Raw genomic sequence first — 14,974 nt, 5'->3', positions numbered from 1 at the left:
GGTCTAGTGGAAGTTATCTGTAGAAAATTACTGTACCAATATCGCTACCTTGATTTTAACCTTGAAAAAAACTTCAGAATTATTGCTGCAAAGCATTTCTTATTTATTGTATGGCAGATTTCATTTTTGCTTTTGTCTGTTTTTCTTTATTTTTTCAGTGGCTCACATCATTCAGGAAGCCCATCAACCCATTGCTCTAAAAAGAGCGGCTCCCTAGACACCTCTAAAGTCTATATAGTGTCGCAGAGTAGTAGCCAACAGATTTCTGGGTCAGTTTCAAAACCTTATCACAGACAAGGAGCAGTGAGTAAATATGTCATTGGATGGAAAAAATCAGAAGGAAGTCCTACACCTGAAGAATCTGAAGTTTCTGAGTGCCATGAGTAAGAACTGTTTAATTTTATTGGGGAAGAAGGGCAATGAAAATAAATTTTAAAATAGGATAGAAATAAAAAATTACAAATTCTTCACTTTTAAATGTTTGTGGGGTTTTTTTTTCTGTACCTTTATGTATCAAAGATACGATAAAAACAAACAAACAAAAGAAAGACAATAACTGCATAGGATGCTATCTTCTCTGTTCTATCCAGCTGCACCATTTTCCCATCTGTCAAATAAAGCAAGCTGACAGAAGTTGCTGAAAGTGTGTATGGCTGTGTCAGACATCCTGAATTTCCATTTTGAATCTCTAAGAGACAATTGCAAATTTACAATTTTATTAATGTCTTAAAGACCTTTCCTACAAATCTTCATCAACTTCAGTTAAACAAAGTTCGCTTCCAAATGTTTCTGTATTAAACCTTGCTACCTTGTTGCCAATTACATTGACTAATACGTTACAGGTGAGAGAGGTTACCATAAACGTATCAGTGATCTATGGTAGATAATTTTTTTTAATAGTGCCAGTTGGGGATATTTCAGTGGTTCTTTGGTATGTTTTTCTGACTTTTTTTTTTCATGAACAGACACAAACTGCTAGTTAAGACCCCACAAGAAAAAGATTAAGTGTGGCTGTATCTGACTCTTTTCATGAGACTACAAAATACGGAGGCTTCAATAAAACTACATATTTTTGTAGCATGTGTCATTTAGGCAAAAATACTCAGAGCAGTTCTAACAAACAGCTAAATGTACAGCTTAACACAGGAATAGCTCATCAGATGTGTGTACATCTGAGGTGGAAGAAAAAGACTTGCACTTAAAGGAAAAGAAGCAGTATTTTAAATGCAGATAGAGATGGTGCTTTCCAAGTGCTGTAGCAGTAATGTTTGAAACTGCTGTTTAAAACTAACCTTTAAATTTTTGTTAGCTTCAAATTCTTCTTCTCAGAAGAAGCTTTCTTTTTGTGCTTAAGCCATGCAGTTCTATCAGTAAATCAGTCAGCCCTGTACATCTCCATAAATTGGCATGCAGTATCTGATTTTCAAATGTTTAATATGGGATTACTCTTTGTTTAATGGGAGTGGGCTATTTGCATCTGATATCTCATATTGCATATATATGCATATTATGGCAAGGTTCACATTTAAAAATATAAACTAGAATGTGCTATGAAATATGATCCTAAAGTTAAGCTCTTAAGTTCCTAATTTTCAAAAGCAGATGATGTTACTAACTTCGTGTCTTGGTTATTTGTTTCTTTGTGCTGTACTGGTGATTTAATTTTTACACACCCACACCCGCACAAACCCCCCCAAGTGTTTTAATTTCTTGAAATTTTTGGTTGTAGTATTTTCACTTAAAAGGTGGAATTGTTGGTTCCCACAAGTTTTTGCATTTAGAAGTTGATAGACTCATGAAAATATCTCTTTGTTTTGAGTGGAATATTTAAAAATTAATCATGGTATTTAAACTGAAGCCGCAGCAACTTAGTATCTTCAAGAGCTAGTACTATTTAAGAAAAATTAATTTAATACGGCAACAGTTCCTATATCAGAAAATATTTTCAGATTTTTCCATGGTGTACAGCATTGCTTCACCTCTTTCTTTCTAGGAAAGCTTTCTATACATCACAGAGAAGAAATATCTCTCTGAGGATAATTATGTTGAAATAAATTAACATCTCTAATTAGCAGTGATGATGAAAATCAGGTCAATTGCTGAATGTTGTGCCACTATAGGATATAATTCACTGAGAATTACACTTTACTGTAGCAGAGCTTGTTTCCTCTCTGCTGAAGACAGAGTCACTGATTATGCTGCACTTGGCAGTAAGTAATGACTTCGAATGTATGTTCTGTGTGATTGGGAATCTCTAGTTCTTTTGATTGCATTTCCAGAGTAAACCTGTTAAAAATTCTCTTTCTCTCACTGGAAGGAAGCTGAAAGATAATAATTCATTTAGTCTTTTGTTGACTGTAAATAGATTTTTTTTTTTATATGCTGGTAGTTAAGGAAGACAGCTGTTTTATTTATCTAAAGAGCTTTATGAAATTGCTGTTTCACTTGGCAAATGGCACAGTCAATTATCAATGCACTTACACACTTTAAACGTTGCCATTGATGACCATAGTAATTTTGCCAGATTGTGATGCTGGATACATTATCACACTATAAAATATTGATTTTCTTGTTTGATAAGGAAGTAAAAGTTAAAACATTTCGTGATGAACTATTGGAAGTGTTGATATGAATACAACTTTAACAATAGAGAAGTATGGTGTGTAAAACAGAAAGAGGCAAAGTAGGAAAAGCAAGCATTCTGCTTTTATAAATTGTTCCTTAGAATTCCTAAAATTGATTTTTCAGTGGTTTAAGAATTTTATTTTGGACCCACATTTTCATAAATAGAAAATGATATAAAAAATGTTCTAAATAAAAGTGTGCTATGTCAGGAGATAACTCTAACAATTTTTACTTTGTGACAGAAAATGAATGCAATATTTCAAGTCCAAGAGCACTCTTGCTTCTCTTGCTAACACACCAATTGTCTCAACAGAGTGTATGATGATATTGATGCTGTGTCTGCATCGAGTCCACTCCAAACTTCTGCAAGGAATGCTATTGTTGAAAGCCAGCAAGTCTTGTCCAAAGAAGATTTTCTGAAGTTGATGCTGCCAGACAGCCTTCCTATGGAGGAGGGGCGAAGAAAGGTTAGCTACTTTCTTCAACTCTGTGTATCTCAGATAAAGTAAACTTAGAAATGAATTTCTGGTATTCCCCAAATTGGTATAGAGAAGGCAGTATCATTTCGTATAAGCAAGATATATTCCATGGTTTTGTTACAAATTCTGACCGTAAGTCCCAAAATACGATTTCCCACAATATGGAAATGATTTCTAGTTTAATGATTAAGTCTGAAATACAGTATTTGTTTAAACATATATTTGCTTAGCTTGAGCAGAAACCAGTGCAGGTTGAGCAACCTAATTATAATTTGAAAGGCTAAAAGTAACATTTTTAGGATTGGATGCCTAAATTTATGCACCTAATACGATATTAAGGCACATGAATAAAAGTAGCCTGCTTTCCCCTGCCCTGTACGAACAATTCTGTTTGAAGTCTGAAACATTATTTTATGTGGGTACCAGTGGCAACTGCTCAAAAAGCATAATTGCAAGTGCTAGTGGAGAACATACATCTAATCTTTATAGTATGAAGGCAATCAGTAATATTTAAAAGTGGATAGAGAACTTAAAATACACTACTCCCCAAAGTATTAAATGATTGTGAATTCTGTGCTTAATGTGGAATAAAGCACAAAGCAATTATATTACCTGAGATAATTGTCACACTTTGCTATTAACTCTATGCTCTCCTAACCCACTGTGTTTATACAATGTGCTAAATAGCATAATCATCATGTCTGAACAAAAGTAACACATGGGAATCCTCTTAAAGTCAGAGTTGAATTTAAAATTCAGATCATATATATATTTTTAGCATGCAGAATGTTAAGTATACATTACATGTGTTTGAATTTTCATGAATAATGTCCTAGAGATTTTTATAATTTGATTGATAATTATTTTTTTGTGATGATTTCAAGAGCTGTCAATGGTTCTGGCTTCCTAAATAACAAGGTCTGAGGAAGTGTGGCATCCTGCGTTAAATTACTGTCCTCTTCCCCTTGCAAGACACCCAAACAAAAGCTCACTAAGTGAGAAGGGGCTATGGGCCCCGACTCGCAGGGGCTCCCCAGCCATAGGACTCGGCAGTATAGTCTTTGATTATGCCTTCAGAGGTACATCAGTTGCCTTTAACAGAAAAGTCAGAAAGGAGTTTTCTGAATATGTAAGATTCTATAGAACCAAATCACGTTTTTTCTTTGGTTCTGTTTTACTTTCTGTGTAGCTGAGGAAATAATGAGCCCTCTAGGTAATGCTTAATTTTTATTGCACTCTGAAGGGAAACTCTGTAAAGCTCCAGCAATTAACATTCAACATGTATGGCTAGTGAACAATCTTTATGGATAGAAGATGCAATATAATGTTGAGGAGACTTAAGTAACAGCCACAAATTGCATTAAGATGCTTGCTGGGAATATCCAGGAAAGAGGACTGGAGACCCTTTGATTCAGAGGGTAGAGGTTTTTAACCCTATGTCCAGTGTGGTCCCTAATTAAACTCAGGGTCTTTTGGTAATTTTTAATCACTGCTTATAGAAGAATGCCATAAATACATTCATTTAAGGATGCTCTGTCCAGTCATTTGGGGATGCTGCTTATGCCTGTTCTATTGCTCATTTTACATGTGTTAAAATAAAGTTTTAGATTATGTTTATTCCCATGGCCCATATCTGTTTCAGGCAGATCTCTAGAACTGATGTAGTATTTTGATGCTTTCCTAGATTGGAATCTGAATATCTCCCCTAATTTTCTCTGGGATGTAGTTAAGCATTCTAACAATTGAGCATGTCCTGTATTGTTCTCAAAATAGATGATTTCCTGAACTACCACTATGAAGTGTATTAAATTATTTTGTAAAGACTGTGGCTTGTGACATGATTGAGCATTTCTATGTATTCGGTGTAGAAGTACTCATCAGTGAGCAAGTTGTAAGAAATACAACAATGTAGATCTGTTTAAGTCTATGCTATATTCACTGTTTTAAAAAGCTACTGCTCTTAAGCATATATTCTGTATAAGGACTGTGCAACTCAGAAAGAAAACAAGACAGGACATTGAACTGTTATATGCAGGACGAACCAGTTAAAATAATTAAGGCAATAACTGACCTATGTAGATGTGAAGAATAACTGGATTTGCAGTACTGAAGAATGACAGATGACATGGAATGGCCCAGTTTTAGAGTACAGCAACATTTTGTTTCCTGTAGATATTTGGTTGTGGTTTCAGTAACTTTTTTAAATGCAGAAACAGTTTTCACTTAACTCTGTTACCCTGTTTTCTAAAGCTATTTCATGATATCTGGTGAGATGTAGTGTCTCAAATCACTTTTGTCATCCAGTGAATTATATGGCAGGATATATCAGTTTAGAATGTTTAACATTAAAGCATAGTCATTTCAAATAAAAATCAGAGTTCTATGTATATACTTGAACAAATGTTAACAGAGTTGGTAACCTTATATATATTTCTGGAAAACATTGCTGTCATAAGGCCATGGAGGTTTCATTTAACAATTCAGAATTAATAAAACGACACAGTATCTGATTCATTCATGGTGATATGTTCCAAAATATCAAGAGGAAATATGAATATCCAATTCAGTAACTCTTTTGAGGCCCCGGTAGATCTGATATGGTGGAACAAATCTCTGATCTTCTGTATTAGCTCAAGAATTCCACAGTGCCTGCCTAGAAAAACACTCCCAAGAGCTGATGATGGGATGTGATCACTTGAGTTATTTAACCAGTAATATGTGTTCTTATATCTTCGTATTTTGATGTTTAGTTTTCATTCTATGGAAACCTTTCTCCACGGAGGACACTTTATCGTACCTTATCTGATGAGAGTATATGTAGCAACCGAAGAGGATCTTCATACGCTAGCTCTCGAAGTTCAATGCTAGACCAAGCCTTGCCAAATGATATCTTATTCAGCACTACTCCACCATATCACAGCACGTTGCCTCCCAGAATGGGCCTGACTCCTGGAATGGGAAATCTGAGAAGTAAGTGGTTGCTGCTGTCATTGCTGAGTTTGGCATATTTGTAATAAACAAATCACCAAATATTAAGAAATTATGAAATGTCAAGTCATCATTCTAGTTAGCCTGGTGAAAAAGCATTTGGTCAGCGGTACGTGCTTATGCTTGCCATAGTGATCAACACAGATTTATCATATTTGGAGACAGCATTCACTTTACTGCACAAAATACTTTCATGAGATCGATGACAGGAAACAAACATTTGTCTGAAGATACTTCTTGTTATCATTTTATTTTCCAGTGGTGACCTAATTAAGATCAGCTGGCCTGTTTTGTTTATTTTTATGTACATTCAAATAACAGCTAAACAGGACAACTTCTATTTAGATGATCCTTTTGGTAGCATCTTAAAGGGAAATGTGCAATAGTTTATGTTGTTGCCTCCAGTTTCAAAACTGAATTTGCTGATACTCTTTGTTTTTGACGTTAGTAAACCTTTGCAAATAACACTTCATTATTAATGTCAGAAAAAGAAGTAGTCTGGGGTGCGAAGTTAAAGCTATTGTATGAAGGTGTCTCTTATGAGATCTCCATAAGTGAGATCTTTGTTATATGCTTACCTTGCAATAATTCCAGTATGAAGTGATAAACTCTAAAGTTTGTTGTTATAAAAGCTAAAAAAAAAAAAAAATACATATTTATATACCACAGTTCAAATCTACGTATCTGGATCCCTATATTTAGGCTCCATAACAGTATTTTTACTTATTAAAAGTGAATCGTTTTTTATGAAAATGCTGTATCTCTTTACTTTTCAATTATTTTAGGCTGACCTATAGACGACACCCAATCTTGGGAGGAGGGAATGGGACAGTTAAAAAGACATTTTTTCTTACCTACTTTAATATTGCATCACAGCTGACTGCAGTGCAGAAGAACGGTAGAACAATTTAAAGAAATAGTAATTGTGAAGTCCATACTTAGGAAGCTGTGGGTGGATTTCTTAGTGTTATGGGCTTCTGTAGGCACATGTCCAGAGAGAATGCAGACAGATGACTTGGTAATAAAAAGGGCTCTGTCATTCATTGTGTCCTTCAGGAAGCAGCAGTCACTTGCTAACTTTCAGAAGTAAGCCTTATATGCAAAACACTTTTCTAGTTATAGTGGCCTCAGCTATGAGGCCAAGTAGTGTTCATTAATGACTGGTTAATTTTGAACTGGTATGGCAGACAAGTGCTGAATTCCTGCTTCAGATGGGAATGCATGCTTGGTGTACCTTTTGCTGTTCTAAATATATTCTTCTATCAGAATGAAACTCTTTACTAAAAATTTAATATGTAAAGTTCCTTTGCTTTTACTGACAGATAATGAAGACCCATTTTGTTTCATTTGAGACTAATTCAGTAGATTTTGTAGTCTGTGAGGGAGTTACATATAATCAGGTATCCTGACTGTATTTTTTTCTTTTACTATGTTAGGCCTGTGTTTTAGAGCCATTCTTGTAAATGTGCAGTGGCATCAAACCTTAAGCGTGCTTTTGTTCTGGAGATTGACACAAGGCAATTAATGGTGTATATTCAAGTTGTATACTGCTTCTCCAGCAGTGAGATTTTAGTGGTTTGTGTGTTAGGTCTGTCTTAGACACCTTATTTTCCATTCTTGCTGCTTCTTAGATACAGAAAGTTATTTATACACGTAGCTGGGAAAAAACATGAAACTAGATCCTGTCAGTCAAAATGGAGCTGATATGGTGATGATATTTTCATATACAACCTCTATTTTCTGCCTTGGCTTCGTATTATAAAAGTGCCTTTCAATTCCAGTGATACAGGATCTTTGATGATGGCTTTTAATTGATTAGCCGTAATTACACTCTGAAAATAAACGCATTGTGACTTGCCCACCTTTATTTTCAAAATAAGGTTAGTCAGTATCTCCATATTAGAAACTAACTTCTGCTCTTGTTATATAAAAACTTGAAGGTTTTTATAATCAGTGCGTAGGTATTTACATTCTGTAGCCGTGGTGATGTGAGAGGAATTTTTTATGTCTATAATTTTAGCTTGAGGTTGCAGTTTCAGATATCAAGATTCTTAACTGTCATAGTAATGACTTTAGTAAAATACATATGTTTGTGATCTTAAAACATTTTAATTTTACTGACATTTAATGTGTACAGAAGTCAGTGGAAATAGCATGGTTTTGGCTGGAATTAATTTTAGAAAGATACATATGTTCTTGCATGTTATTACCTAGCATGGGGTACATGAAATATTGTGGCAGCACCAAGTCTCGTGAGACCCATCTAGCGAGGAAAAGAGTGTGATTAATAGGTAAGCAAGGCAACATCAAAACCAAAGCGTAATAGGCAACCTTGAAGGATTTCAGTTTACTGAGAAATCAAAGTTATCAGACAAAACAGCCATGCGAATATGGAAACTTCAACTATGTGTGATGTTGACTGTAGGAAGAAGATGAGAAAATGAAGCTATAGGATTTTTTTATTTTATCACTGAGGGAAGTGAAGTGAAAAAAGAGTTTCTTTCAGTAAAGTCTGAAATGCAAGCTCTGACAGATGAGTGCTCTTGATTGCACACAGTGCACAGATGTAGGAAGATTTATTTCATTATATCTTATTTTTAACTTAAACCAGAAAGGTGGACTCATGTAGCTGAGAACTCTGGAATTTTACCTTGGGGACATTAACAATTCACTAACTGAGACGGTGCTGTTCATGCTGAGTGATTCTAGCATGCCATACACAGTTGCAGGTACAAATCTATCCCCATCTTGCAAATTCATGGCAAAGGAAAAGAATGAAAACAATGAGAACCACTGATACAGAACTAGTGTACTAACAACACAAGTCAGAAGCCCAGGAAGACACAGGGAGGTAGTTTGACGTTGCAGGAACTGTGATCCACTCCTATTATGAAGCACAAAAAGGAAAGGGAAAGAAAAATTGCCCTAAGTGGTACACTGGCATGTTGTACTGTGCTGTGAGGAAAGGAGCAAGGTGCAGGATTCTTGCAGTGAGGAAGGTCATAAGGAAGGGACTATTTTGCAATGATATAAGTTCTGAAAGTTCTCTGATTTTACATGCCATAGGGATGAAGGTTGCCAGGAGTGCAACTATATGCGTGTAACTGTGTTATTAGAAGAAAGTCCATCTTAAAACTGGCTTACAACCACAGTTAGCTTCAATCCAAAACTAACCTAATTGATAAAAAGCAATATTGATGAAAGAGCATCACTGTGCATCGATGATGTGCAAAGTGAACAATTTGGAAGTCAGTTTTTCAGTAAGCAAATACGGGCTGTTGATTCAGTAATACAATGCAACCGAAGAAGTATATATGTTGCTTGTTGCAGACTCTTACACAGTGAATATCAGAACATGAGACTATCTTCAATAACAAAAGGGAAGGGAAAAGTAGTTATTGGGATCACATCTTTACTGTTCTAATGGTAATGTGAACATATGTCCATAAAAAATTCTACTAACAGGCTGGCATCTTTGAAGGGGGACTTTGGGCAACCCTAGGTAATAACTGAAAAGGGAAAGGTTTGGCAGGCAGCTGTTGTTTAAGAGGACTATAGAGATACAACTGCTGATTGCAGGAAAGAACAGGAAGCAGACACTGGGATTTATGTCTGCATATAATTTGATATATTCATTCTGCTGCAGCATCTTTTGAGATAATCTACTTGTTAAATGATATGTCTAGTTTTAGCACAGTAGGTGAGGAGTACTTAGCAGGTATTTTTTCATGATGTACAGCCTCTGCATAAAAGTAACAGTTCCAACTGAAGCAGGATACTTGTCTTGGAAGTAGAAAAGGTTAAGTCAGGTGAATCTTTTTTCTTTCAGTATAACTAGTTACTCTCTGAATGCAGAGCTGTATGGGACCAATGATAGTCAATTTCAGGAGCTCTGTTGGAAACTGAACTGACCACGTAATTTTGGTGAAAATAAGGACTCTTCAAAATGCTTTATACTTTATGTATCAATAATAAGGATAAAGAAAATTCCTAAGTGTAGGAAGTGACATAACCAAAAGGACCAGAAAGCACGAGATCAATTGTTTTGTGCCAAAAGGAGTACAGCAAATAAAATACTCTTTAAAACTGAAAGATAACACTGAAATTGTTTTCTCAAAGGAAATAAGGGATAATTTTTTGATGCTTCAAGATCAATCTTGTGGGCTATGAAAATAGTGAGATTTATGAGATTAGGCATAGCCTCTTGGACACACAGAGATGGGCTTGCTCAGGCATAACATGCCACCTTTGCACAGATGAAAAAGGAAGACAACAGGCAGCCTGCAGCTGCTGATGTGGCAGACGTACAGAGAAAAGTGGAGGCAACAGTGAGGCCAGGGGAACAGAGAAGAAATGCAAATACAGGGGGCTAGAAATAATTCATCTCACCCAGAGCATTCCTGAAATACAAACATTATTCTCTGAAATTCAAAGGTACAAAGAGGCCTATATCATTAGAGAGCTTTTTTTTTTCTTTTTCCTTATTTTTTTTTATTTTATTTCCCTTTTTTCTTTTTCCTTCCCTTCTCACCCCCACTGCACAAGGACACATAATGTAATAATGAAAATGAATTATTCTGTGGTGGCATACTCATGCATGTTCAGTTATTCTGCTTATAATTTCAGCCATCAGCAGGAGCACTTGCATTTTCAGAGCTATCAGTATTCAAACCTCTACTCTGGCAGGCTTTCTGCAGTTGAGTTGCTCTGTCAAGCCTTATGCAGGAGCAAATAGGATCCACCCTAAGGCTCTCAGAAAGACAATGCATAATGAAGGATGACTACTGGTGAATATATCACTCCTACACTTTAATTTGGAACGCCAGCAGAATCTCACTGGGAACAGGCATCTTCCTGACAGGTTTCACAATCAGCTTCTGTAGACTGATCATACAAAAGCAAAGGCTGTCCCTTAGGGCCTCCCTGCTGGTCTAGAACCAAAAGCTGGCTTGCCAGCCTTTCAAATAAGGCATTCTGTCTATTTTTCCACAACAGGGATGTATAAAACATTTGTACTTGCATAAACAAGGTTCTTATAATTCCCAGGTCATATACAAAAGTTCAGACTGTTCTATCTTGAGCTTGCAGTGTACTTGCACCCCAAGGTAACCTTAGTTCAGGTTTCATGTATGTTTATAAGGAACTGAAAATAAAATCTCAGCACGGATGTATGGCTAGAATATATTTGTATATTACTTTTCCACCTCATATAACAGCCACTTTTGCATACAAGAGTGGGTATTAAAAAGACATTTCTACATAGGTTTTTCAGGCCACTTCCAATAGCAGTACTGCATCTTTCAGATAAATTGTAGAACAAGATAAATACCATAGTAGGTAGGATTTCTACCTCTTCTGCATTGTTTCTGCATTGTTGGACTCCTAATTTTTGACAGAGGATTTCAAACCTACTTTAATGTTCCTGATTTTGCTTCTTAAAAATAAAAAACAAGCTTTCTGCAAAGCATGTAGTATGCTCTGGTCATTGCTTCATGCAGTAAAACACATGTAACAGGCTACTGCTTTTGTATTTTTACGTCAGAAATCTTTTTTATTCAAATGGACTTTGGTGTTCTTTTTTATTGGTATCAAGACAATGACAAGATGCCATTATCTTCAAATATATTTTCTGATTGTTTAAATGCATTTTTTCCTTTTTTTGTTTTGTTTTTTTTTCTTTTTTTTTTTTAATTTAAATTTGATTTTTTCCTGGGGGGGGAAAAAAAGTATTCCTTATTAGAGTTGAATCACTGGAATAGCTAGATGGAAATTTCATTCTGAAGTATTTGAGGAAAAGTTACTATTTCAGCCTTTAATAGGAGTAGCAATGTCTGAAGCAAAATTTCATATTTTTCTTTGCTATACTATGTAATAACAGTACAGTATTGTATCACTAGCATTATGGTTAAGATGAAATGTGACTATAAATAATGGATTTGGTTTATGTTCAGTTTTAAGAACCTGAGTGTGCTCATTCAGCAGTGTTAATTTTAATGTGTTTGCACTGGTCAGAATGAAGATTGTTATAGATAAATACAGAAAATGTAAAACTGCTTAAGATAACTGTGAAAATTAGCATTTCCTCTACTAACATGCATGTTCATGGTACCTTTCTGCATAACTGAAAACTGTGTTTGAACTAACTTTATCGTGTATGCATTTCAGTTAATACACACTTTATCTACAGCATGTAATGTATTGCAGATCATTCTGGAGCTTAGCAATTGGCACACAAGTCTTATTATGTCCTCAAATATATAGCTACAAATATTAAACTAATAGGGTAATATTTTCAGTGTGAAAGTGAGTTTTGCATATAGTCTAGAACTTAACAAATGCATTAAAAGAAAAGCAGGTGATATTTTTAAATTGCTTCTGGAACTGCGCTATTTAAGTTTCAGGATAAAACTCTGCAGGTGAACATCTTGTATGTTGTTTCACAGCCTTCTTAAAAATGTAACTATGTGTAGCAACTTTTCTGCTCAGTGCTCAGGTTTAATATGGTATGCTTTAACTGATGCTGCCTACTCGCACAGCATTCACATGAAAATGTGAAGGACACATCATGTGCAAACTGGCACAAAAAAAAAAAACCCTTTAGAAACCCTTCCCGTCTTAACTCTGATGAAGTTTAAATATTGTTCTGCCCATACTGAGTATTGAACAGGAAAAGACAGAAACAAGAGAAATAAGTGCTCTTTGCAGATAGATTTTTTTACACTTCATTAGAATAGCTTCAAAATTAATTGTACATCATTGTAATAGGAAGACTAATTATTGTGTTTATTGTTTAGATGAATTCTGGTTCTCAGATGGGTCCTTATCTGATAAAGCCAAATTCAATGATCCCGGCCTGATGCCCCTGCCAGACACTGCCACAGGGCTAGACTGGTCTCACCTGGTAGATGCTGCACGAGCGTTTGAAGGTAACAGGAAAATTTAAATAAAGATTAATGTTCAGTACACTTTTTTTTTTTAACGTATAGCCACGTTTTGAATTACAAAAATTCAGTGTTTGCCTCTGTAGCTTTTGAGTTCTTCTGGCAGTATTGCTACTCAGTGTGGAATATTGTCACTGAAAATGTGGGTATTCATGATACTTTCAGTATCTGTCTTAATACAGTTCATCCATTTATGGGCCTAAATTCCTTCTGTAATCAGTTGGATAAATCAGGTGAAGGAGAGATTCAAAGCATTTAATTTAGATGTTTAAAATGAAACTGGAAGTAACACTTCCCTGAGTTTATTGTATTGTGCTTGTCAACTTTTATTTGTAGTCCAGATGATGTTGCAGTCCCTCTTAGTTTTCATTATAAGCCCTTGAAAAACAGCAAAAATGTACACCATATTTTCCAGTAGCAGAGCTTAGGGTGCAAGGTGTAGACCAAGGTTATTCAATTCTTAAATTGTAAGACCAAGTTAAGTAGGAAAAAAATCTTATTTGCTTCTCTGAGAGCTAAACCTACACATAATGTATAAGCGCAGAAAGGTGGATGTTGGTTTGAGTGTATATATGGATATATGCAGTTGAATGTTTGCATTTTGTTGTTTCTGAGGGGTGTTGCAGTTAGGTCACTGACTTGTAGCTGGCAGGAAGTACTGTGACGCTGAGTATCTGACAACCATGCATTTCTATGTTTGATTGCTCAGGGAATATCCTGCTATTTGCTGTTGACATCTTAACTGAAAATGAATTTGGATCAGTAAATGACTAACTGTAACTTTGTACTTGAAGAATATTTTTCAATGTTAATAAAAATTTTGAGGTAAACTTACTAAATGGTCATTCGGTACCAGTTATGCTCCTGTATTTTTAGATTTCTTTGAAAACTTCAACAGATTTTCATTATTTTATGACTTACTGTTGTAATGAAAATAATTTCACTTTATTAAGTGTTATGTGAATGTCATTACCATTTGAATTTGAGAGAGAGGTAGAAAAACATAACTACCCACAGTGCCCTGTCCTACAGAGGATGAGTATTCACTTGTTGCATTTTAACTGGAAAAATCATAGATATATCTGTAGATAATGCTGAAGAATTGATGGTGTGAGACCAAGACAGAAACTTTTTATTGTTTGTTAGAATTGTGGAATAGTTAGGGTTGGAAAGGACCCTAAGATCATAAAGTTCCAACTCCCCTGCCATGGGCAGAGACACCTCACGCTAAACCATGTCACCCAAGGCTCTGTCCAACCTGGCCTTGGATGCCGCCAGGGATGGAGCATTCACAAATTCTTTGGGCTGCCTGTTCCAGTGCCTCACAACCCGCACAGTAAAGAACTTCTTCCTTATATCTAGCCTGAACTTCCCCTGTTTAAGTTTAAATCTATTACCCCTTGTCCTATTGCTACACTCTCTGATAAAGAGTCCCTCTTCTGCATCCTTATAGGCCCCCTGCAGATACTGGAAGGCTGCTATGAGATCTCCACGCAGCCTGCTCTTCTCCAGGCTGAACAGCCTCAAATTTCTCAGCCTGTCTTCATATGGGAGGTGCTCCAGTCCCCTGATCATCCTCGTGGCCCTCCTCTGGACTTGTTCCAACAGTTCCATGTCCTTTTTATGTTGAGGACAGCAGAACTGCCCACAATACTCCAGGTGAGGTCTCAGGAGAGCAGAGTAGAGGGGCAGGATCACCTCCTTTGACCTGCTGGTCACGCTCCTTTTGATGCAGCTCAGCATATGTTTGGCTTTCTGGGCTGTGAGTGCGCACTGAAGCTGGCTCATGTTCATTTTCTCATTAACCAACACCCCCAAGTCTTTCTCCATAGGGCTGCTCTGAATCTCTTCTCTGCCCAACCTGTAGCTGTAGGTACATGACGTCAGCTGCTCTACCCCTGTCCATCAGTTCCGTAGCCCCATCATAGAAGGCCACCAAAT

At 36.1% G+C, this 14,974-nt stretch overlaps 1 protein-coding gene across 5 annotated transcripts in view; it reads left to right on the top strand.

Annotated features, from left to right (window-relative positions):
* SIPA1L2 (signal induced proliferation associated 1 like 2) overlaps positions 1 to 14,974 on the top strand; it is a 146,543-nt gene that overhangs the window by 121,014 nt on the left and 10,555 nt on the right. For 2 of the 5 annotated variants that reach the window (XM_057407043.1, XM_057407045.1), the window contains exons 16-19: positions 159 to 383; positions 2,939 to 3,092; positions 5,855 to 6,074; positions 12,887 to 13,018. In XM_057407043.1, coding sequence (XP_057263026.1) covers positions 159 to 383; positions 2,939 to 3,092; positions 5,855 to 6,074; positions 12,887 to 13,018 — 731 coding nt within the window. Of the gene's footprint in view, positions 1 to 158; positions 384 to 1,993; positions 2,211 to 2,938; positions 3,093 to 5,854; positions 6,075 to 12,886; positions 13,019 to 14,974 lie in introns of those variants that run through there. The other 3 variants (XM_057407044.1, XR_008971907.1, XM_057407047.1) reach the window with 3 other exon arrangements.

The sequence above is a fragment of the Pezoporus wallicus genome, unplaced genomic scaffold, assembly GCF_028554395.1.
Source record: "Pezoporus wallicus isolate ANWC-B61680 ecotype Strahan unplaced genomic scaffold, APGP_CSIRO_Pwel_v1 scaffold_6362, whole genome shotgun sequence".
Lineage (NCBI taxonomy): Eukaryota > Metazoa > Chordata > Aves > Psittaciformes > Psittacidae > Pezoporus > Pezoporus wallicus.
This window is presented reverse-complemented; position numbering and strand designations above follow the sequence as displayed.